At 38.9% G+C, this 25,365-nt stretch overlaps 1 protein-coding gene across 1 annotated transcript in view; it reads right to left on the bottom strand.

Moving 5' to 3' along the window:
* sgcd (sarcoglycan, delta (dystrophin-associated glycoprotein)) overlaps positions 1 to 25,365 on the bottom strand; it is a 184,231-nt gene that overhangs the window by 86,137 nt on the left and 72,729 nt on the right. Inside the window, exons 3-4 of the mRNA XM_067608896.1 lie at positions 12,182 to 12,283; positions 448 to 535 (exon numbers count right to left, since the gene is read on the bottom strand). Coding sequence (XP_067464997.1) covers positions 448 to 535; positions 12,182 to 12,283 — 190 coding nt within the window. The remainder of the gene's footprint in view (positions 1 to 447; positions 536 to 12,181; positions 12,284 to 25,365) is intronic.

The raw sequence follows: 25,365 nt of genomic DNA, 5'->3' as shown, positions 1-25,365 counted from the left end.
TGTGACTATTTCTTCTTACCTCACACTGCCCTGTAACTGCACTGCAATCAAATTAATTTTACTCTTTTAAATTTTATTTAAATGTGTCTTTTTATATTGACCTGTGTTTCTTTAATATCTTTTTTGAATGCCCTTGTTGAAGGGTGCTAAACAAATAAACTGGCCTTGTTTTGCCTATGGTCCAGTTGTCAAAAAACAAAAACAAAACTGAAACATGTAAAATAGTCCAAGGAACACTTAACAAAAATGCTGTTTCGATGGGAAGAAAAAGAAACAAGTTCATGACGAGTGAGCCGCATAGAAATTGCATGTCGTACATCTGTTGCAGCTGATGTCGTCAGCATTGCAAGGTTTGATGCTTTTTGAAAAAAATGAAAAGATGTATAATATCAAAGAAAACATCAATAAACAACATGAAAGCAGCATATTTCTCCTGCAGCGCCATACCTGTAACAAGTTGCGTGAGCAGCTGGTTGTTGGCGTTGACGATATTGACCGACACGTTTCTGGACGACTGCAGGAACAGTGGGCGGCCCTGCAGAGAGATGGACATGGTTATATATTTTTTTTATTTTGTAGCCTTGGCTGTTCAAGTATTAATGTTCTTTTGAGAACAAGTGCTGATGAGAAGAAGGAAAATTCACCTGCTGAAGACAAAACACCGGATGTGATCTTTTTCATGAGACACAATTACATTGCTTTACATTTCCTACACCCTAACCCTCACCTTGACCAGCAGAATCATCCTAACCTTTGATTAGTCTTTGCTTGGTGAGATAAATCTAATCTCAACCCTGAAACAAAGTCTGGACCCCTCAAACAGCTCATACCTGAACAACAAAAGAGATTGTTTGTCAGTGTGTACAAAAATGTCTCAAATGAACATTTTCTGATCTGCCATCTTTGAGGTGAAGGTCTTGTCGTGCTACATATCACAACCTCCTGACTTCGTACTACATTGTACATTATAAAGAACTATGACACAAAGTCAAGAGGTTGTGATATGTAGCACAACAAGATAATGAAGGTCTGTAAATGGAACCGCATCCATGCTCAGTGGCGTCTGTCTTACACAGAACTACTCTCTGCAGACTTAAAAATGTGTTCTTAGTCTTTGGAGCCGTTTCTAAACAAATAAGATAAATCAGGCTTTAGATACACATGCACACAATATTTGTTAGTGGATCAGTTCATTGTTGGTTTGGCTCTGCACATGAGATTTGTTGACAATAAGAAAAATATAGAAAATCGACAGTATCATCCTTTAAGTTTAAGCAAAAAATGAAAAACAAAATACCAAAAAAAATACATGATTAAGATTCTGGAAAGATCGTAGTCATGGTTTTGGTTGGGAAGTCATTTCCATCATGGTTGAAAGAGACCAATGTTGACTACAGTAAAACGAGGACTAAGACTGAAACTGTAACAGTAACATGATTACAAAGGTAAGACTTCACACTCAAGCACACAGACACACACCGTAACTGTCCAAGTGCAGAGACTTGAACCTCCTGCTCCGTTTGATAACTTCCATTTCCCAGAGTGGCCTGCACCAATCTGTAATGCTGATCACGTCGGACACTCTGCTCTTTCTGTGCCCGACTAATCTTCATGCCTCAGTCAACTTCTTAATTAGAGATAACGGCCTGACCATCATGCTGCGCTCGCAGCCGAGGAGGGGATATGCCTTGTGTGTATATTACTGATAACATTATGGGTCTTGCCAAACTCATTGAAGTTCCCACAGTAAATACGCTAAATATATGATATGCAGGCAAGAAGTTATTACAATAACAATGCGGTGTGAACTGAGACTGAGACTAACAAGAAGTTTGGAAGCAGTTGATACATAGAAGGCGTTGCAGTGCTGATAATTACATCAACATTAACCAGAGTCATTTGAATGTGCCAAGTTTGACGTATGTACTCCTTCTTTCAAGGCAGTATTTAAGCTAGTGACTGAACAAAGTGTTTAATATATGCACAACTGATTTAAAGCAAATCACAAACAGCAGTAAGAGAGCCAGCTCATGCATTTTAATGGTATAGTTGCACATCAGCCAACACAGTGGACTCTACTGTGTCATCCCATACACTGCCATCTATGGGCCAGCCTTTATAAGTGAAACACAAATTTCTCAAATCCATAGACTGTAAAAGCTCAAAACCAAGATGGCCGCCTGCCGGCCGGAAATGCTCGTCAGCTCAAGAATATCTTGCCAATCCCTCTATAGTAATAGACCCTTGCAGGTAAATAAAAATTTGTAACATCAAGTAACAACTAAGGAGTAATACAATTGTTAAAATTTCCAAGTATTGATTTAATGTTGGGAGAAAATGGCAATTAATCATCTGTCCACCAAGTTGGGCAAACTCCTTGAAAAATGCATGTTTAAAAAAAATGAAGTTCAAATATTCCTTTTCATGCCTGAAGAGGAATAAAAACACAAAAATCCTGACTGAGGTTATCATAATTCATGCATGAAAGGCTTTAACATTAAAGAATTAAATGATGTCTGCCAGGTACTTATACACTATTAGTTAGTTACTGTTAGGGTCGCAACTAAAAATGATTTTCATCATTGATTAATCTGCCGATTATCGTCTTGACTAATCGTTTAGTCTATAAAATGTTAAAAAATGGATAAAATGGCTTTCACATTCTCTCAGATCCCGCAGTGATGTCTTCAGTTTGCTTGTTTTGTTTGACTAACAGTCCAAAACCTAAAGATTTTTAATTTACTGTTACAAACAACAGAGAAAAGCAGCAAATCTTCACATCTGGCATGCTGAGATGTCTTGTCGATCGACTAATCATTGCAGCTCTAGTTATAACTATAAATATGCTTGCAAACTTCAAAATCATTTAAATAAAGAGAAAGATTTTCTGTGAAAATAAGGTGACTCTAAATCAGTTCTCAAACATTTGAAACTACTGGCAATTTCCAGAGTCTAACCCAACGGTTGTTAAATGTTGCTGGGTGAGAGAAACTCTTTGGTTTTACCCTCATTTATTTTAAGCACATTTTTTCCTCACACCAGTGCACAAACACCGAGCCCAGCTCTTCAAGTGCTCTCGAGTAAGAGAACCGCTGAAAGCCACCCAGCAGGGATCCAACTAAAACTTTTACAGTGAGGCAGTTTAACCGACAAAACTAAAACTACACAGGGATGCAACCTGTTTTTATCCCAGGTCGTCAAATACTGATGCTTGTCATGCCCCTCTGGCATCTCATGCAGACACACAAGAAGGCGCCCTTTGGCGTCTGTATAGCCATGCGCTGGGCTTTCAACTAAATGCAGCGATATTACACACTCAGAGCAACTGGTGTGGTCTGGTTAGGTTTAGGCACAAAAAACACTTGGTTAGGTTTAGGGAAAAATTGTGGTTTGGGTTAAAATGATGACTTGAAAACAGCGGTCTCCTGCAGCAGCCATCCTCCCAATCCACCTCCTCCTAAGAAGGAAAATATCGCCTTATATAGACGTCGTTGGTCTCATGGTGTCTAATAAAGATGAGGATGGGTTTACATTGGAGTTTGTTGAGTTCAGCCTGGGGATTTAGAAGCTGCCCAAACACAGGCAGAAGACAACAAAGGAACTGACTGTGTGCTCAGACAAACTGAGGCTCTGTAAAACACAGCTGTAGGCAATGAGAGGTGACGAATGAGCAGCAGTAGCACGTTCATATCGTATTTGATTTTTCATAATAACGTGTTTCTAACATGTCAATGTCGTTTACAACCAAGTTGTAATTATGAAGAGGAAAATTTTGCTGAAAGCTCTAAAATATATGAATTGGCACTCAATAATATGGATGTGAATGAAAACCAGACAGATACGGACGCCTTTACATCGGCCAAACACCATTGTTAAATGTAATTAAGCCCGGTTTTAATAGATACGGTGTTATATTGTCAATATATTTTATTTTAATCCTCACACTTTTAACAACTCTTGGATAACATGGGGATCTTTCCCATCTCTACTATCCATCCCATATGATGTGAATGTGGCATGACTCTTCAGCACAGTGAACTACTGCCGTAATGTAAGAAACAGACTTTTTTTAAAAAAATGAATGGATAAAAAAAGGTAATTCTAAAAAAAAGCGTTGAAAACACAGTGCAAAAATCTTTTAGTCATAGTTTGTTTCATTTGTTTTAAGAAAACTATTTTAGGATTCAAGAAAAAAGTCAACCGGAGAAGCTTTTTTTTTTTTTACATTTAAGCCGAGTTAACATCAATCTCTCAGTTTCCTACTTTTGTCTGCGGCATACAAAGATCTCACAGCATAGAGATGTTTAGTTTGCAGCAGTGCTCATTGCTCCTCATTAGCTCTCATTACCTGCAGCTGTGCTGAATTCAATAACAGACAAAAAAGGAAAATGCAGGTTTCATACATGAAAAAATACGTCACATCCATCAACAATGTTGTCCAACAGAAACTGTGAAGAAACTTGACTTGACTGTCACAATGATTAATATCAACTAACCCATTCATTCATTAATCTGTCTGTTAATAAATCCACCTGGCTTCTTTCAACATAAAAGAGCTGCAGTTGTACTGAACTGTCGATATACTAATACATTAAAGACCTGTGATCAAGATGAGTGGGACATTTTACAGCTGAAAAGTAAACTTGTCAGGTCAGTGCTCTCTGAGGGACAGACTATGTTTTTGGGGACAATGTTTCAGTATTTCAAACATGTTTTTTGCATTCCTGTACATCTATTTCTGGTTATTTATCAGCCAACATATACATTGGCACAGATAATAACAATATAGCCCCACTGATTTAACAGTCCGGTTTTACTAAAGAATTGTACAAAAAATATTGGTGTGGAGAAGGTTGAAACTTATATTTAACCTTTTAAAAAAGCAAGATGCTCCACATTATTAATATTTTATTTAGACCCTGCCTTTGATGGCTGCATAGACAATGTTTTTAGAATTGAAAATTGTATAACTTAACCTTAACCCTAACATTTAACTATAATTTTTTTTTGCATTTGATCCTTTCGTTTTCATTTAATCTACAAGGAAAAATTGAAGCAAAATATAAACTCCCTCTGCTTCCCTCACAAAACGTCAAAAAACCCTCCCTTCAACTAAAAGAAAAATAAATAACAACGTCTATGGAGATTCTCAGTCATCCAGATCATGGTTATCCAAGGAAGGTTGAATCGATGGCAACTGGACTTGGTTGTAGATACTTGAAGATGTTTCGCCTCTCATCCGAGGGGCTTCTTCAGCTTGAACTGACTGGTGGGGAGTCCCAGGTATTTAACCTCTGTTGGGGATTGTTATCAAGGTCATTGATACCACTTGGATCGTTCAGATTGATCGATTCAGAGCTACAGTAGCTTGATGAGAGACACGTTGGATAAACATTTTGCTTATCAGCCAAGCTAATGCGATAATGTTTCTCCTCACATCCACCACAGGCAGGGTGAAGTGTGAGAATGTTTCATAGCAGCCAGCCTATTGTTCCATCTCTCTGTAGTTTTTTTTTTCCTGCCATAGCCTCAGAGATGCCACTGCCGGAGTCCTTTGGGGCTGTTTGTGTTTAGTTTGTTGTTGCGTGGTGCCTCTGATCCACTCCGCCTTCCTCTTCTCTTCGTTACTAATGCAACAGACCATATTGCACTCAGCAGGACGTCTCTCGCGCAGAGAGGAATGGGGTGAGAGAATAAAAAGAGAGAGATGAGAGATGAGGAGAAAGGCGTGTGGATTGGAGTTGGTTATAGAAATCTTTCTTGGAGGCAGAGCTGCAGAAATCTCACTGGGTGAATTAAACCTCAGCAAACTGAGCCAAGACAGTAAATTAGCTTGTTCAGAAATTCACCCCGTTCTCATCAAAATAAAGCTATAGCTTGTTATAAAATGTAAAATTGTGGATGGCTAGTTGAGCAATTGATTGCTAACTTTTAATTTAAAAACTAAGCTAATTTATTAAGTAAATTTATTGTATTAAATTATTGTAAACTGTTCTTTTAACAGTAACTTGTGTTAAGAATTTATCATGTTTTATTGTCATAGACGAGACCATAATCATTTGTTACGGCAAGTTCATAAGGAGTGTGTGTGGCAAGATTAAGCCAGCTAATTCAAGCTATCCAGCTAATAATCAAACATACACTGTCTGATGTTTTTGGATACTTGGAGGCAGCAGAGACTGTAGCTGTAGCTGTAAACACAACACTGACAAATTGTCGTCTTGTCAGATATGGGGAACCTGCTGAGCAATCTTGTCTATGTACACATCCAGCAGATTAGGAGAAACTCTGCATGTATTTAGAGTAGTGTTTCTGGCCACCTGGCAAATGTCCAATGTTTGCTCTCCTTTTCTCTCTAATTTGGTCCCCATCAATCTCCTAGAAGAGATATATCTGCTAGCAGTAGCTAAAGCTCTCTCTTTAGCTGCTAAATGCTCCACTATGTTCACCAGCTAGTCGCAAACTTTGTCTGTTGGATGTTTGGTGCTGAGCAGGTGGTGTACTGTGGGTTTTTGGAGCTTTTTCTCTAAAAACAGCTGCTGAAATTTTAGAAAATTTTTCTGGTACAGGATACAAATCCTCCACACCAGACTCCACAACAAAAAAAAACATACGATATACTTCCACAAATAATAACAAATCAACTTTATAGTTATATAAAATGTCCTTAGCTGACCAGAATCTATCCAGTCTATTTTTAATGTCAATTCAATTCAATTTAATTTTATTTAAAGTGCAGAATCACCATGCAGCATGGTCCCAACACACTTTACGGTTAAAACGAACAACATAAAGCAATCAACAATAATAACAATTAAAAGTGGAACAACCACATTAAAATCATCAATGTTAAATAGATGTTAAAATGAGATGGGCCCGACAAGTTGTAGTGAATGCACTCAACAGTTAAGAAGGACAACATGCAGTAATCAATGTACAATAATAAAAAAATTAAAGTGAATCAACCACATTTAAAACATCAGTGTTAAATAAATGTTAAAAGGTGATTGGCCTGGCTAAGTTTTAGGGGAGGCTGTAATGTAGTGAATAAAGGTAGGTTTTCAGTCTTGATTTAAAGATTTCTACTGAACGTGCCTCTTTAACATGTAATATAAAAGCCATTCCAGAGATATAGGGCACGGTAGGAAAATGCTCTGAAGCCAACTGATTTTTTGTTAAATGAAGGAACGACCAGGAGACCAGCATTGAGAGAGCGCAGAGGGCGTGCTGGTGTATATGGAGTAATTAGCTCTGATAGGTAAGGTGGTGCAAGTCGATGCAAGGCCTTTTAAATGAGTATGAAGTATAAATAAGCTTTTTCTCTTTTCAGAGAGACACTTCAGTGTCTATAATTTTAAAGAGTCTTAAATCATACCTGTTATTCCACAGGTGGACGACAGGCTCGGCTGTGACATCATACATTCTATGAACAAGCTTATTGACCTCGATCATGTCTCCTCTATGTCTCCTGAATGCTAGAGTTCGTGATTGTAATTTTCTTAACTTCTCCGCCACAAAAACATAACTATTGAATAAACAATAATACTAGATCATTTTTCAAAAAAACTACCATCCTTATCTGAACATATGAAGCGAGCCACACAACACGCTGTTGAGAAAAGGCTTACAAATAGTTACAAATGTTAATATTGAACTGTAAGTTATCTTACAGGGACGCAACTAATGACTATTTTCATTAATGAACAATCTGTTAATTATTTTCAGGATTAATGGATTCATTATTTGGTTTACAAAACACCAGAAAACCAGATCCTAGAGCACAAGGTGACATCTTCAAAGATCTTGCTTTGTCCAACAAACAATTCAAAACTTAAAGATATTTAATTTACGATAGGTAAGTTGCGGTGAGAACATGGAACCATCAAATGTTTGGCATTCTTGCCTGAAAATAACAAATGATTAATTGATGATCAAAAAAGTTTTTCTTGACTGGGTTCACTTGAACTCAGAGAAAGGCTGAGGGTTAAAAAACAAAAGGAAAACCTCCTGAGATGAAACTGACAGAAGACCAAATAAGAAAGAGACAGCGCAGGAAGTGTTTGGGCAATACATGAACGAGGAATAATAGCAATGCAGTAACAGCAGGGTCCAGGTTTCCTCGGTTTTATTTTATTTTCTGTCTGTTTATCCTCTTCTTTGGACAGACCAATTGTCTTTTCCCATCACCTCCTCAGTATTACTATTCCTCTCATCACCTCTGCCAAAGCAACCAGGCATCCATCCCTCTCTCAGTCCTCTCTGTTGTTTATTTCTCCCAGTGCTCCAGTCTTTTGTATCTTGTCTCTCCACTTACTCCCTGTCTGCGCTTTCATTTATCTATTTTTAGCCTCTTTTTATATTCATCTCTGTTTTCTATGTCACGCCAGTCCCATGTTTCAGATATTTACAATAGTAGAAGAAATCATCTGCACTTTCAGTACCTGTCCGGCTGCACTAAATGCTTTTATTTCATTAGCAGTGAATACTCCACTCTTCTTCAATGTGCTATATAATCCAGCTACACCAGCCTGTGTTTATATTTAATATTTTGATAATAAATATTGGCATCCAGCCTCAAAACCTGTCTAAACACATTGCCAAATTAATGCACTAGAAATCTGCTGTCATCTATAGCAGCTTCTTGCATCATTTTGTGACATAGGGACTATATATCTGATATTGAATATTTTACTGTGCCATAACACGCTGTGAAAATGTTGTGCTTGTTTGAGATGGTGTTGAACTTGGCTGCCTCCTGTGTGTCGTCGCCTGTCAAAATATGCTCACTGGATTCCCATCTCTCTCGTTCTTATTCAGTCCTCCTCCATCTGTCTCCCAGTTTCTGTCTCTATTACTGCTTCTTCTTTTTCTCTCTCATTCCTCATCTCCATCCTGCTCTCTTTGGCTACCTCACTCTCTGCTCTCCCATCTCCATCACTCAACCCCCCCCCCCTCCCCTTTCTCAGCTTGCATAAGATCCTACACAACAGAGATTAAGCGTACTGCTCTCTTGCATTATCAAGCCATCCGTCCACTACTTGCACACAGCTATTATTACTGCCAGAGTAAAAAAAAAAGAGAGAAGTCTGGAGAGTGCCTATCACTTTATCGTGCATATCGCCCCCGTTTCTCTGACATCTCCAGGCTTGCATACTCCTCCTGTAGTTGTAACAAGGACAGCAGGAAGCACATCAGAATGTTTAATTCTCAAACAGAACATACCAGGGGACCTCAGACAGACTTTGCATTTGGATCAGCAGGCATCTAAGATTTCCTGCCAGAAAACTGATGCTGACGTCTGTGCAGTACGCTGGACAAAGCATGCTGATAACACTGCCAGACTTGTCGTATATGTCTCCACCAAGACCACTACTGCTCTGAAAACAGATGCACTATGGTGCTTCTCATGATGTCATGTCTTATCCTATCATGTCTTGTTGTCTTGACGTGACGTGTAATAACATGACATGACAAGTCTTGTTATGACACAACACAACACAACACGTCATAACATGACAGAATTTGTCTTGTGTCATCTTGAACTGTCTCCTCTTGTTAGGTCTTGTCATGACATGACACAAGACCACTTGATGTACCATGACAGGTCGCACTGGGTCACATCAGAGCACATCTTGCATACAGTACCAGTCAAAACCAAACCTTTTTAACAGGCAGCTTTGCCTTAGTAGTACCCTCACACAAAAGTGGTTTCTTCACTGATCTCAACAACTACTGTCCAATATCTAAATTTCCTTTTCTTAACAAAGATCCTAGAATCATTGGTCAATTTACAATTACGCACCTTTTGAGTCACTAAGCTTATTACAGCCACAACAGTCTGGTTTTCGCTCAGGTCACAGCACAATAACAGCTGCAGTTTCAGTCCCTGATAGCATTGTCTCCTCCCTGGGTAAAAATTTTTTTTTATGCTGCTCTCTTCATTGACCTCTCAACTTTGATACTGTTGATCATAAAATCCTACTCTACAAACTACAGTCTATAGGTCTAGATGAAGCGATGCTTAATTGGTTACACTCTTACTTTACAGAGAGAGCTCACACTGTTGTTGCTGATGGCGCTCAGTCAAGCCCTCGTACCATCAGAAATGGGGTGCCACAGGGGTCTATCCTTGGTCCCTTGCTGTTTACGTTATACATGCATAACAATGTTCTTCACAATCAACACTTCAATGTCCATTTTTTTGCAGATGACACACTTTTATAAGTACACCTCCACCAGTGACTCTGACTATCCTGCCATTAAAACTTTAAATGGCACCTATATCACTCTTGCTGAGTCATACAAATACTTAGGAATCTGGCTTGACAGCAGACATCACATCATTCAAGATTCATATTCAACTTTTGACTCAAAAATTAAAAATTAAACTAGGCTTCCTGTATTGAATTAAAGGATGTCAATCTTCTTCAAACCATAAAACAGTTGTGCAGTCCACCTATATGTCTGTCCTCGATTATGGAGATATTCTGTATTGTGACGCTGCCCAATCAACACTTAAGCAGTTAAACTCTATTTATCACAGTGCATTACACTTTATCACAAATGACAAATTTTGTACTCATCATTGTTCTCTGTATCTCAAGGTCGGATGGTCTTTCTTACATACAAGAAGGAATAACTATCTCACGATATTTATCTATAAAGCTTTACTGTTGAAGCTTCCAACTACTTGAAATCTCTTCTCTCATTTAAATCTAGTAACTGCAGAACACGATCCAGTAACTACTTAACCTTGGATATCCCTCATCTTCGCACTAATGTTGGCAGAGCTGGATTCAGGAACTATGCAACTCTTAAATTTAATGAACTGAAAACTGACCTCAAACTTGAGTCTTTCACTCCCCTTGGAGATTTTAAAGCTTTATTATCTGATGTTTTTTTAATGATTTTTGTAACTGTTCTTATTAATTTTTTGTTTGTTGTGTATTTGTGTTGTTACTGTTTGCTGATTGTGTTCTTGTCTTATGAATGTTTTTTTTGTTCTCAGGTCTCACTTGGAAAAGATATCTTAATCTCAGTAAGACTACCTGATTAAATAAAGATTAAATAAAATAAAAAATAAAAAAATGGATGGATGATTTTCAGCAACCATTGTGAAAACATGTTCCTCTCCTGTTAAGGTGGTTTGGGAAGCCTCTGCAAACAGAATTTAAGCTTTGTTTGAGCAACATTTAGATACTTAATGAAATCGATAAAAGTTGTGAATGAAGGTGGAGTCGATGCTTCCACTGTGAAAGATATAGGCATCAGGCCCAAGATTCACACTATTGTGCTCTCTCACCTCGTGCTGAGTGTTGTCATTCACCCAGTGTTACACTCTCAGCCTGTGTTCTGCGGCAGTGGTTAATTATTGCATGTACATTAGTACAGCTTTACAGCTACACTTAGGTAACAAAGGGAGTTTTATGTTCATCTGGGGCAATGTTAAATGACACTAACGCACTGTTAATGTAATGACATGCTTATGCTGATTATTCCGGGGCTAAAGTAGCTTAAACTTGCTGGATATCAAAGATGTTGTGAACGTAGCATGGGTAGCTTAGTGTTTGTATAGACCGCTGACAAACACAAACCAAGTGGAAACAAATTCTGACGTGTGACAGTTATTTACTGTATGTAGAGCCTACTTCTTTGTCCTCACCAAAAAACGACAGCATTGGTGCTTCATTCAAACATTTAAAATGACCCGTATGTTATATTGTGAGTAAATAATGTTCTGTTATGTGTATATAATGACAATTGTTTATTAGAAGCAAAGGCAGAAGTAGCATCACCTTGATATCCTGTCACAAAACCTGATTTGACCCAGGACCGTGAATTGCATGGCATGGAGTACAAACAAAACATACAGTACAATCATAAGTTCTGGGATGTTAGGGTGGAGGTATTGGATAGTGCAGTCAACAAAATGTGGGATTTTGACATAGGAGATGACTGTTTGCATCCAATTTCTGACTGACAGTCAACCTTGATCTCTTGGAACCATTTGGGATCTTTTCCTAAATGTAATCAAGTAGTTTTAGATGCCTAAACCAAACCAAACCCCATCCATAAGCTTCGTCATTTAGATTGGATAACTTGTTGACTGTTGAATGCTGTGTGTGTGTGTATGTTTAATATGCAGGGTGGGTTGTAAAGTGTCTTTCTGTTACTGACTTACTGGTTTGGACTGGATTTCTTTGGCATAGAGAGGTCGAAGGAACTCGGATTCCCCCTCCAGTTTCAGGCCCTTCTCTGTTATTCTTAGGTTGCCCATGCCGTCCTGTGAGGAACAAAGACAAAGTCACAGTTAGTTCATATTCTGTTCTCTTCATTTAAGAGCATACATATATATATATTAACAATTCCTGAATTCCACACACATCCATATCTATCCATATCCATGTTTGGTGAACAAACACAAGACGCTGATGTGCCTGTCAAATTGCTGATTCAGCCATTATAAAAACAACTCACTGTATTCGCATTTTTCTGTACGATGCCAAAAACATGATCATCATGACAATCACCTTAACAGGTTAACATATTGTATGATCCACAAACCTCTCTGAACCAACTGATTATGAGCTCTTCCTAAATGCTAAATATTTTTGATAAAATATTTCAAACTTGAGGCTCATTTAATAGCTTTTTTCCACGGCCTTCAAAATGATCTCACAGCCTTCACTACCTATAACTTGACCTCAGTATGGATATTTGGTCAGATGACATGAGGTGGCGATTATAACTGCTGTCTTCCTTTATCATATACAATCACTTGTTGTCACATATCCATTTTTTTTGTTTGTTTGCATTATTAAAAAAGCAAGTAAGTGAATCTTTAGTTCGGAATATTTTATTAAGGATATGTGTTCCAAAGGTCAAAAATTAACCTGCTCTGAGTGCCATGGTAACCAAATGGTTACAGCACATGCAACATAACTGTGACGTCCCTGGTTCAACTCCACCTGGGGACCCTCCTCTCTTTCTCCCCCTTGTTTCCTGTCTACTTCTCTACTGTCAACTGTTGAATAAAAGCAAAAATGCCCAAAAATTGTGCCAATGGTGGGGGGAAGGGGGAACACAATATACCAATTTGACTACCAGTCTATGAAAGGCAATCGGGCTGTTTGCCAATCACTTAAAATACTTGAGACCAGTTTCCCACAACAGAATCTAGTGTAAAAGCAAAGACGACATCACTCAGACTTAAGAATGTTCTTGTAAATATCACATGTATGTTGCAGCAACAACAATAATTTATCCAGACAGAATTTTTCAATTACATAACCTCTTTTTTTTTACACAGTGTAGGTTGGCTGAACATGCATGCCCTTTTAGAGCAATGCCCCGTTAACAGTTATATAAATATAACAAATAAAATAACAGGAGCAGGTGGTGTCACTCATAGATCAGAATGACAGACATTAAACATGACCCAGTTCAATTTAAAGTCACAGGAAGTTAGAGGATGATTATAGAAAACAGTGCTTTTACATGCTACTTGGAGAACTCCAATAGAAATCAGTATATTGTGTCATGTAAACACCTGATCCAGGTTTCTGGAGACATGAAAACATTGGAAACAGCGAAAGGAGAGGCGGAGATGTTGATGAATGAAGACACCGATGATCAGAAACCTGGATACTGTTGGAATCATGTAAACAGGGATATGAATAACCAGGTTTCTCATCCTCCATGTAAACGCCATATCCAGAATTTGATCAAAACCAGGACAGGACTCAAAACCAGGATACTCATGTACACTCAAGTTACAGAGAGGTAACTAAGATTGAAGTTCTCATTTTTTAAATAATTTTTACGACTGTTATCAACATCAAAGATGAGTCAGTGCAGCATTTGTGCAGCACTCTTCCCAGTTTCCTGGCAATATGTTGCGGAGTCATGAACATGAATCGCTGGCTGTGTCCAACACCTGCCATTTTACTTCTGACACCTGCAGTTTAACAAAAAACACCTGTTATATATCTGTGTGGAGAGATGGCTGCGTTGGGAAAAAAATAAAGTTAATATCACACACGGTGTGAGGAAAGATGTTATTTTGTTACACAATCACAGATTACCAGGTACAAACTCTAAACAATGCACACACACACCACATGAGTCTCATAAACAGCCTCCCATGTTGAACAGCTGCATCTAATCTCTTAATCTTTTTTATGGATTCATATCAGTTGATTAAAGACTTCAGTATTAGTATTACTAATAGCGGCAGCCGTGGAGGTCAGTTGACATACAGCAATACATTTACCAGAGGGTGACTAACATGGATATACATTTTCATGAATGTTGGAATTTGCATGTAGGAGATAACTATCACTCCCCATGTCCACTATGTGGTGCTAGAAAACACACACTAAATGTACATTACCTCATCCGGGATTTTGAAGAATCATCAGTACTGATGTTCTGTTTGTTGGCCACAGCTGGCTGTGTGTCACAGCTGGCTGCAGCATCACACAGCAGCTGATACGATAAGTGCATCTCCAAACTGATAAAGAGGATGTGCACATTTACGCATGAGGCCCAGCAGCACTTCATTAACACCAGATCAGTCAGGATCTGGCGGTAATTAATGTTCTATGTTCTGCTGCACATCTACACAGATCAGCTGTCACACACAGATTCAGGTTTATGCGGTGGAATTGTTCAATCAAACAACAACATCTTTGATTTATGGATGAATCCTGAGCTCCATCAGCGCTGTTATTTTTATTTTTAAATTCGAGATAAGCCCCCAACCCCACTTGATCCCCCCCATGTCTGACTATAGATTTCACTCTTAATATCAATTCAATATGATTCAAGCCTCACAAGCTTGAAGATTTAAAGAGAGAGAGATAGAGAGAGAGAGAGAGAAAGAGAGAGAGGAGTGAGTGTGTGCGCAGTTAACACCAACTATGTGAAGATGCTAATAACTCCACCCTAATTGCATGTGGCTATTAGCGCTGGTCTTTGTGAACTAGACTGCAACAAGGCTTATTTGCATTGAAAAGGGCCAATTTTGTGCTGAATGTATGAACATCATCTAATTTACATACATGCAAATGGAACAGGTGCACCATGATGCTATTTGCTTGGCAGCACAGTTTGCATTCCATCCTTTGCAGGTGTTTTGTGAATTACACACTGTCTTTTTGTCTCATTTGCACATATCTGGTGGTACAGAACACATATGTTGCTGTATATCATGTGCATGCTCATGTAAATTGGATGATGTTTGTCACATAAGGCTGACATCCTGTTGTCAGTAGGTGGCGCTATGACTATGACTCAATATTACATGTAGATGTATTCAGGCCTGGACTCCAATCAAGCATGTGAAATTTGGGGCAGATTGGACAATGTAAAGTTAAGTTACAACAGCTTCCTGTTTCATGGCGAAACATGCAAATTGACTGTCAGAACGAGGGCGTTCCATGAAAACTCAAAAGCTTCACAATTTAGCATCGCAAAGGTCTTTAGATGTCACTGAACAAATTTGAAGTTGCTGTGGTTTATTCTCTTGGAGGAGTTTGTTAAAGTACAACACCTGTAAATAGCAAAAACTGCACAAAAATTACACAGTAAATTCAAAATGACATGTGTTGGGCTTAGGGTATGGCTCCAAGAGGCTTTTTTTTAAAAGTCTGGAGATGTTACATCCAAATTTCATGTTAGGGGGTGCTGTCGAGCCAACTTGCCACACCCTAGCCAAAGACCCATATCAGATATAGAATTTCACCACTTCTAATGCATGTGATAAGTTTTCGAGCACCCCTTGTACCTAAAATATAAAATAAATCAATAATTCCTTGAAATACCTATTTCAAGGAATAATTGGACCTATTGTGAAATACCTATTTCAAGGACCTATTGTGTGAAGGCCCTAATAATACACACACACACACACACACACACACACACACACACACACAAAGTTGAGTTAATGAAAAGCTTGGCTAAACAGATTTGTCCTAAGTCTGGCTTTAAAGACAGCTGAGGAGCAGCAGCACTGAAGGCGCTGCACCCTTCAGCCTAGTGTGAAGCGTGACAAGGGGTCCATTGTCACACAGAGTGCGAGAAGGGGTGTAGATGTGATCACAGACGTATTCAGGAGCCACATGATGAAGACATTTGTACATGAGGATAAGAACTTCAAGTGACTTGACGGGGAGACAAGTATGTGTTGTTTATAATGAAAAGATTTAAATATACACTTTGTATTCAGTGCCGTCAATGCAAACTGATCCAAGAGCCAAGAAGTGTGATATTATGCTAATCGTGTGAGCAATATCTCAATACAATTCCAACTGTGTCCTAAACGTTAAGTTTAATAGTCTAAAACAAAATAACACACATAAATAGTTTTACTCAGTAGATAGTGAATAGGTACTTCCAAGATATTATTTTCTGTGCAACTTTACAAAACTTCTTAGAGAAATACAATGCTCTGCAAAAGTTTAAGGCATGTTTAAGGCATTCTTATCCATAATGCAAGACCATCAGGGAGGCATCTGATCGGTCCCAAATTTATTCTGCAGCTCGACAACAAACCCAAACATTCAGCTAGAGTCATAAAGAACTATTTTCAGCAGCAAGAAGGCCAAGGAGTCCTGCAACAGATGGGTTGGCCCCCACAGAGCCCTGATCTCACCATCATGGAGTCAGTCTGGGATTAACATGAAGAGACAGAAGCAGCTGAGATGCCAAAATCCACAGAAGACCTGTGGCAACTTCTCCAAGATGCAGGAACAACCGACCTGCCGAGTACCTGGAAAAACTGTGTGCAGCTAAACTGAGGAGAACTGCTGCTGTTTTAAAGGCAAAACTGCTCACAGCAAATATTGTTTCATTTAGGTTTCTTTCGTTTACTCAACTTTGTATGAAGATGTCTAATAAATAAAAACTATTCATGACCTTATATTTAAAAACATCCTCACTTTACTTTTAGTGCCTAAAACTTTTGCACTAAAGTGTACATCCACCTAGTTGAATTAAATGTATCTCTTGGACTCTTTATAGTATAAACAACTTAATTTTAATTTCAACAAGAAATTTGATTATCCCAAGTCAAACTTGCCTCCTTGACTAATTGAATGTAATACTTCCATATTTTGTTCTTAGTCTTGTTTCTTTTTCCAGACAGGGACCCAAAGGATGAATTTAGTTTCTGTCTCTGGAAGCCAAACTCATTTAAACACGGCAAAACACCAAATGCTTATGCATGCTGTATTTGGTAAATAAAGTGAGTTATTTTAAAGTGGCAGTAAGCGTAGAATATTATTTAATACAAGCGGGTAAATAAATTAGCATAGCAGCAACCCACAGGCTAGGAAAGTGCATTTATGACAAGCTGGTCACCGAAATAAACTCTCACAAATCAGAAATGCTTCCCTTTACCTCACCAAATACTGTCAAGGTATCATCTTCCCTGCACGTTGTTTTTCTTTGCCCTTTCCCCCTAAAAAATCTTATAAAAACAAATGAACGCAGTGAGTCAAAGGTATCTCAGCAGTGTTACAGATGATCCCGTTGTCTCAGTCTGTGTACCAGAACAGCAACAGACCAAAGGATATTAACCGGCGATGATAAGAAGATATTTGGTGAGAGGAGACTGGCTCAGGGGCTGCTTTGATTCAAACACTTCTAGCAAGACTGACCCTTCACTTTCCATCCAGTCATTTATATATATAATATGAGATCAGCCGCTGAATCATTTCAAAGATTATAGACGTCAGTGTGATAGAAGAGTAAGAAAGAGAGAGAGAGAGAGAGAGAGAGGGAAAAAAAAGCAAGCTATCTGATCATGTGATCTTCTCCTGCAAAGACATTTTTGTTTTCCCGCCGTCTTTTGATCCCTCATGTTCTGATGAGCGAATGGAGATCAAGACCCCTTGAAATCCCAAAGTAACTGAGTTTTCAAGCCTCCTCCATGTAATCCTTCCCCCCACTGTGTAAAATATATTGAAATTCTTCCCCTGTTGTGCAAGTGGGGGGGTGGGGGTGGGGGGGACGTGTTGTGATTGTCAATTATCCCCAGGTGGAAATCAGCAGGCCTGTCAGAGAAGGCCGGCAGACCTTATGTTAAACTCAATTTCCGACACTTTGATGACGAAAACCAACTGTAAGAAAGGAGACATTTTTCCTACTTGGAGATTCTCAACAAAATATCCTTAAATACAGCTCCTCATAGACAGATTTCTATCACAGATTCATGTGGTCCCTCTTCACTGAAAGGTACAGCATATCAGTTATTCCTCCCACTGGCTACTTCATATCTTAGTCTGGATAATCGCTGAGGATACATAATAGCTGAAAATTAATGTTGTGCTTCAGTGTGCATCTCTGCCTTTCCATTTCACACATTTCTTTTTCACTGTATAGATATCATATTAAGCCACACTTCGAAATCCAATTCATACAGACACTTCAAATACAGTACTCAGTTGGTTCAATTTAATAAAGAAATGACTGACAGCAGTGCCAGCATTATAACAGAATAATAGGACTGCATTAAGTGAGACATTTACGTTTTTTCAGTGGAGGACTGCAAGTAACTGTGAGTGCACAATAGCTGGATGAGAAAAAGAAGGAAACCTGAGAAAAGTTGTGATGATTGTCAGGTACAGAAATGAAGACACATTCTGAATAAAAATGCCCATAAAACACAACAACAACAGCCTTAGCTGCACTGGAAACACAAGGAATTCTTATTATGTTTTTCCATTTCTCCATCTATTCTTTTACTGAAACATAATGGGTAATTGCAAAAAGGCTAACACTTGGAGCGACACAAGGCTGATTTCAGATGCAATTCTAATAGTGCTAGTAGTTGACATTATGTAATGTCAGAGGTGTCACTTGTAGTGATGAACTTACAGAGAATTATCAGCAACTCTGCAGCTCCTCTCAGCTTTACAGAGCTTTATAACGAGTTTCAGCTCATTGTTTATCTGTCCGGCTGTAACTTTACTGTTTTCAGGGAAAAGCTCTAAGAAGCCTCACTGCACACTACCTGCTCATCTCCAAACAGACACAGTTAGCTGTAGACTAGCTGGTGAACATAGTGGAGCATTTAGCAGCTAAAGAACCAGATATTTCCCTCAGGAGTTGGTAGAGAGCGAAAACAGAGCTAAAAGAGAGTGAATATTGGACTTATATTCACCAGGTGGACAGAAACACGACTCCAAATGAATGATAATGTTGCTCCGTTACTGCTGGATGTAGAAATAAGCAACTGTTTGCTAAAATGTTTGCCATGTCAACTTAAAAGTTGATGATATGTATGCTGGCTATTGCAGATAAATGAAGAGTGTGAAAACACGGCATTTGATATATATCACATTCCATTTGATATGTGTGTGTTTGTGCCCACATGAACTGAAATGTATATAAACAAATACAGAAAGCAGAGTTTAAAGCCCCTTTCACACTGGACAAAAAACCCATTAACACCCACTAACATCTGGCTTCTGGCTTCAGTGGGAAAGGGTACAATCGGCATTCTGTCCTGGATCAATTGACTCTGCAGTAGATGCGCATATTTATCGGCTCCAACTCCGATTGGCAGTGATGGAAACATGACACCCAGGTGGACACGTTAATTTTTGCCCCATTTCTGGCTGCTCTTACTATCTGTGGATGTCTATAAACATATGATCTCATCCATATGTTTAGGTAGTATTAGCATGCTAGGCTAACACTCAGCTGTGTGACTTTATATCTGCACCATGATGTCAGAGCACACAAACACTGTAAACACACCTGTTACCTGTCCAGCATGCTGCTGTTAAATCAGAAACACAGCGGCTTCACCTTATTTTTACACAGTCTATGTGCTACACACAGCATGGCATGGCTATGCTAATGATGCTAGCCATGATAACTAGCTGCTAGCTGTGACGTTGTACATAACACACCAGAAAAAAAAAACAGAAAGGCAAACTTGTCCACTGGCAGTGGTAAAGGAGTCAATTGCCTATTTTTAGCGGGTTTACCTGCGTTTAAAAAACCTGCATATATGCCCTAATTTCGGTGTAAAAAGGGTTTAACTGTGTCAGCACCACAGTGACAGACAGAAGAGACTGGGCTTAACTATTTTAAGCAGCATGGAGAGAGACAAAAAGACAGACTGGGTTTAACTGGTTCAGTACCATGGAGAAAGACAAAGAGAGAGTCAGTTGGACTGTTTCAGCACCATGGAAAGAGACACAAATAGAGACTAGGTTTGAATGTTTCAGCACCACAGACAGAGCAAAGTGAAGCAGATTATTTAGTCACTTTCAGCTGCCACATGCAGTAATGACAAAAATAATATCAATAATTTCCTCTAATGTTTCTTTGTCATAATTCCAGCAAAATATGTAGCATTGAATAGTCCATAGATGTTTTGTGATTCATATCAAAGAAACAGAAAGAGACAGCTAAAGAGAAATCCAGTTAAGTGTGGCGGAATACAAAAAAGTAATAATAATGGACATTATCCAGAAAGTACACTAATCATTTTGTTTAACGTAATCCAGCTGCATGAATCAATCATGATCTTCAGCTCACTGAAAAATAGCAATTAGACTTGACTCAAAACCCTGAGTAGAGCTGCACTGTCTGCAATTTCTTTTCTAGTAAAGTTTCTTCTTTTTTTTTTCTCTTTTTATTCTCTGCAGTGAGCATTGCAGTTGCAGCCGGCACAGTTAGGCAAGGCGAGCATCTATGAATAATTCAGAGCAGCTCTTACGAGGACAGACGTATCTGAACACTCAGGTGTGCCACCTTTCCTCTCCTCTCCTCTTCTGCCCTCTACTCCTCTTCCTCTTCTTCAACCCCTACCTTTCATCTTCACAAAATCCTCTCCCCTGTTCAGTCCCCTCTCTGATCATCCTGTTTGTCAGTTTTTGATTCTTCTTGATCCGTCTCTTTCCCCTTTTCCCCCCTTCCTGTGAACTACTGGCCATTAAATTTGGCATAAACTGAATATTGAAGGCCGTTCATCTCCCTAAAGCCAGCCAGTGTCTGCTGCGGATATTCATGGTTCTAACTAAATCAGTCATTAGTTGTTGTTTTTTTCAGATGTAACATTACATTCAGAGGAAGTGCAGTCAAAAACTTGGTGATCTTTCACTTGCAAAATCTATTAAAAAAAAAAAAAAGTTTTTGTTCTCCATAATACCCTACTCTTTAAATCTATTTGGCAGAATTTATCGAGTACATTAATGCTCCTTAGAGGATGAAACCTTTCGATTTTGGACACTCTTAGGAAAGAAAGCCAGCTTTGCACACAACATATTCATAATTTGATTGGTAGATTCAAATTTTTTGAGTGAATTCATGCTCAAAAGGGCATAATTTTTCATTTTAATGATCCCTTTTGCATGCATGAAAACTGATTAGGTGCCATCCATTCATTTTCTAAACTGCTTCTCATTTTCAAGAGTCACACTCAGGGGGCTTCAGCCTCTCCCAGCATGCACTGGGCAAAAGGTAGAATACAGCTTGGACAAACTGCTTTTTATCCATAGCCTTTGTAGTCCAGTCAATCTAACTCAAAAAAGGGCCCAAGCCAGGATTATTATTGGTCCTAATACCCTCCTGCATCATATATTAAAAATATACCTTGGCAGATTTAGTGGAACATACTTTGCATAATAGTTTTCATGGAAAAACATATTACTAAGACAAATTTGGATATGCAGAAAATTCAATGATAATAAAAGGTTTATGACCTCATTTGTTTGACTTTGTTTGGATTTAAACAAAGGTAATTTTGGCATAAGGGTACCCCCAAAGTGCACATATATACTCAGAAGAGGTCATATCTGATGGTTGTATGTGAAAGAACACCCTAGAAAACCAATGTGCAGACATAAAATAGCATATTCAGAAGCAGAGATACACACTTCTTTGTGTGACGCTGTGACATGAAAGCCCCAAATTTTGACCCCTGAATTTACCTTGATCCACTAAGTATATAATGGTATACTTTTAATATGATATTTGGATGTCTCTAAGGATCACATACGACATTGAATGATTACTATTGCAGTTTTCCCTGGGTCAAACAACAGATTGACTGGACTATTGAGTGGGGTTGTGTTTACAGCATTCACAACATGAGTCCACTTGAATGACCCATTGATGTAGTATTTGTTACTTTTTATACTCTTCTTTTTTGTTCTCTACCCTTTCCTTGTTCTTAGCATGACACTGAAATGCATTAACACAAAATCATTGACCATCTTTGAGCAGGGAGCAAGCAAGTTTTCCTAGTCAGCTGACTAGCAACAGTGTTCTCATGACTTAAACCACTGAAATGGCAAACAGATCAGTATTTGTTATTTGAATTGTCAGGTGCAATGACTTACTGCAGCCTCTAGGAGATGTCAGCTGGCCCGACTCCTTGAGTCCTTCTTTACCTTTGCTTGTCTGAAGTCGTGAGAGATTTGGACATAATTCATTGCACAAGCTCCCCCTCGCCTTCCTCCTCTCTCCCCCCACCTTAATCCCTCTCTTCCTCTTTCAGCCTTGCTCTCTCACCACAGCATTTGCTGCAACAAGGACTAAATTGATCTACACTCAAGCCAGCGTTGCCTCCACTGTCACCACTCTGTTAGCTTGATAGTTATTGAGAATTTATTGTGTTTGTGTGTGTGTGTGTGTGTGTGTGTGTGTGTGTGTGTGTGTGTGTGTGTGTGTGTGTACTTGGGCTTCTTTGTGAATGTGTGCCTCTTGGACTGATTGTGTATGTGTGTGTGTGTGTGTGTGTGTGTGTGTGTGTGTGTGTGTGTGTGTGTGTGTACTTTGGCTTCTTTGTGAATGTGTGCCTCTTGGACTGATTTTGTGTGTGTGTGTGTGTGTGTGTGCTGTGAGACGTGTGTGCTCTGTTTACCTGACTGTTTGTGGGTGTATGAATGTAGGAGAAAACATCTGTCTTGTAAATAACATTTTTGCCAGCAGTTCCCTCTGTTATTTTCCATATTTATTTGGCCCAGCTGTGCGCGCCACAGCAGAGAAAGAGGGGGGTCGGCAGTAAGGAGGAGGAAGAAGAGCAACGACAAATAAATAAATATACAAAAGGACTGATGTAACACTGCATCTTTGAATCGCCCTGTTTATATCTGTCCTTTTATCTGTATCCATCCCTGTTTCTTTACCATCTGTCTCAAGTCGACATCTTCAGAGAACTGGGAGTCGCTGCTGTCAATAATGTAGAGCTCTCGGCCTATTATTGAGTGTCTGCATCAATATGTATCAAGCCACCACCCGAGGCTAAAGCAAATATAGACGTCTTGAAGCTCTGGGGAAAATATTAGATTTCAGACTAATGCATACTGCACACCTAGTCACAATGCCGCATGATTAAAGGTAAAATCTATTGTTTGGGCAGTCATCTGCAAGAACAAGAAAAGCTACACAAACTGCATAATGTGCCCATAATGTGAGTTACATTGTCAATAGTTGCTTGTGGCTTGTGGAGATCTTGTAGAAACAAACAACAAAAACAGAGCAAAAGGGAGTTACTACACACATCTATATTGTAGCGATAAAAGGAAGATGAAAAGAAAAATTACACTTAAAATTATTTCAACATCATGCTCTGAAATAAAGACAGAGCTACAGACAGAGACAGAACAGTGGGAATGGCAGTTTACTTTATATTATATATTCACCAACAGCGGACCACCCATGTAGATGATGTTAATGTCCCTGTGACTTTTATTTTTTATTCCCACACACTGCAAATAAATGTTTTTGCCTTGGAGATAATAAAAATTAATCAGTGATGTGTTTTTTTTCCAGGTTTACTTGTAGAATTTACATAATTGATCAGTGCCAGTCCAAAAAGTAGTGTTACCTTCATGTAACGAGGTGCCAATGCTGTTTTAATGTTTTTATTTTCCAGTAACTGAGTTGCTGTTCTTCAACTGTTTATATGCATGGCAGTTTCCTGGCTTTTAAGTAAAAATTTACTTCAAAAGCCACATTTGCAAAAATGTCTGGAAAGACATGTGAGAGTGGAGCTCAAAAAAGCAAAAACCAAAGAGAGAAACACCTATTAAGAAAAATCCCCAATCTGACTGGATATTTCAAAGCTGCAAGCCCTGAGGTTGAGAACCCCAAACCCTCCAGCTGCAGCACTAGAAGCAGAGCCAGCAATTGAAACAACATCTAGGACACTGACAGAATTACCACCTGCTTCCACAGGCTAGGTCTTAGGTAGTTAGCTTACTAACTAGCCCGACAACATTAGCGAATTTAGCGAACAACTGTGCAGCCTTGTGAGGTGCAACTGGATAATGGTGAGGAGGTTGAAGTGGTGATTGGGTCCCCTCACAGAATGTTTTCCTTTTTATTAACTGGAAACTTTCCCTATCTTAACCAGCGTTTCCTGAACCCTAACCATACTGCTGTTGCTGTGCACAAACATTATAGAAAAAGAGATTTTAAAAATAAGTAACTGGACGTATTTGAATAAAGTCTAGACTTTCCCAGAATCGTCAAATATCAGTTTGTTGAAACTGCACCAATTTTGAAACAGGATTGTCTCATTTTTCTTCCAACAAAAACTTGTGTCATTAGAATAATCTGAACGATGCTGCGTTCACAAAAGACTCTACACATCACGGCTTCAAAGAACTGACTAACCCAGAATGATTGTGGGACACTGAAAGCTGCAAAGATACACTGGTTGAATCCTCCCAATTCAGGGCATTTCTTGGCTGCATTTGATGGAGTCTTTTTAAAATATGACTTAAGATAATCTGGCCCTGAACTGGGATGTAGCAAGAGACAAAACAAAGGCTTTCATGAACTTGTTCCATTTGAGTAAGCAGTAAAACTAGTAAAATACCCCCAAAGGTGAACTGTTTCTTGTTTGGGGACTTTTACTCGACACCACAAGATGCTGAAAGCTGTCTTCACCTGCTGGTCTGTGCCTCATCCTTCAAACCTCTTTGTTGGGGATTTCATTTGTACTTCCATGGCAGGGTGTCAGATACCATGACAATCAGAAAATGGGTATTGTAAATAATGTACCATTGCGGATTATCCAGATTTAAATTACAGCATGTATAAATCTTACCCTCCAGGCAGCTTAAACACTTTAACTCCTTCCAGCAGATGTCAGCAAATAATGACGAGTGGCTCTGAGGTAAAACTGAGCCATGTGTGTTTGCCACAGGTAAACATACGGCTATGAGAAGAAGCTGTTCTTTCATTTATTCTCTATCTATTTCATTTACTAACGAAACCTGCGTTGGTGTTTCAGATGCAAATGAAATACATGAAAGAGCGTTCTGGCCACCTGTGAGCCCTTTGCCAAAAAGCACTCAGAGAGTAAAATGAAGCACCGTCGACGAGCAGCAACAA

The sequence above is a fragment of the Thunnus thynnus genome, chromosome 13 (genome assembly GCF_963924715.1).
Source record: "Thunnus thynnus chromosome 13, fThuThy2.1, whole genome shotgun sequence".
NCBI classification, from domain to species: domain Eukaryota; kingdom Metazoa; phylum Chordata; class Actinopteri; order Scombriformes; family Scombridae; genus Thunnus; species Thunnus thynnus.
This window is presented reverse-complemented; position numbering and strand designations above follow the sequence as displayed.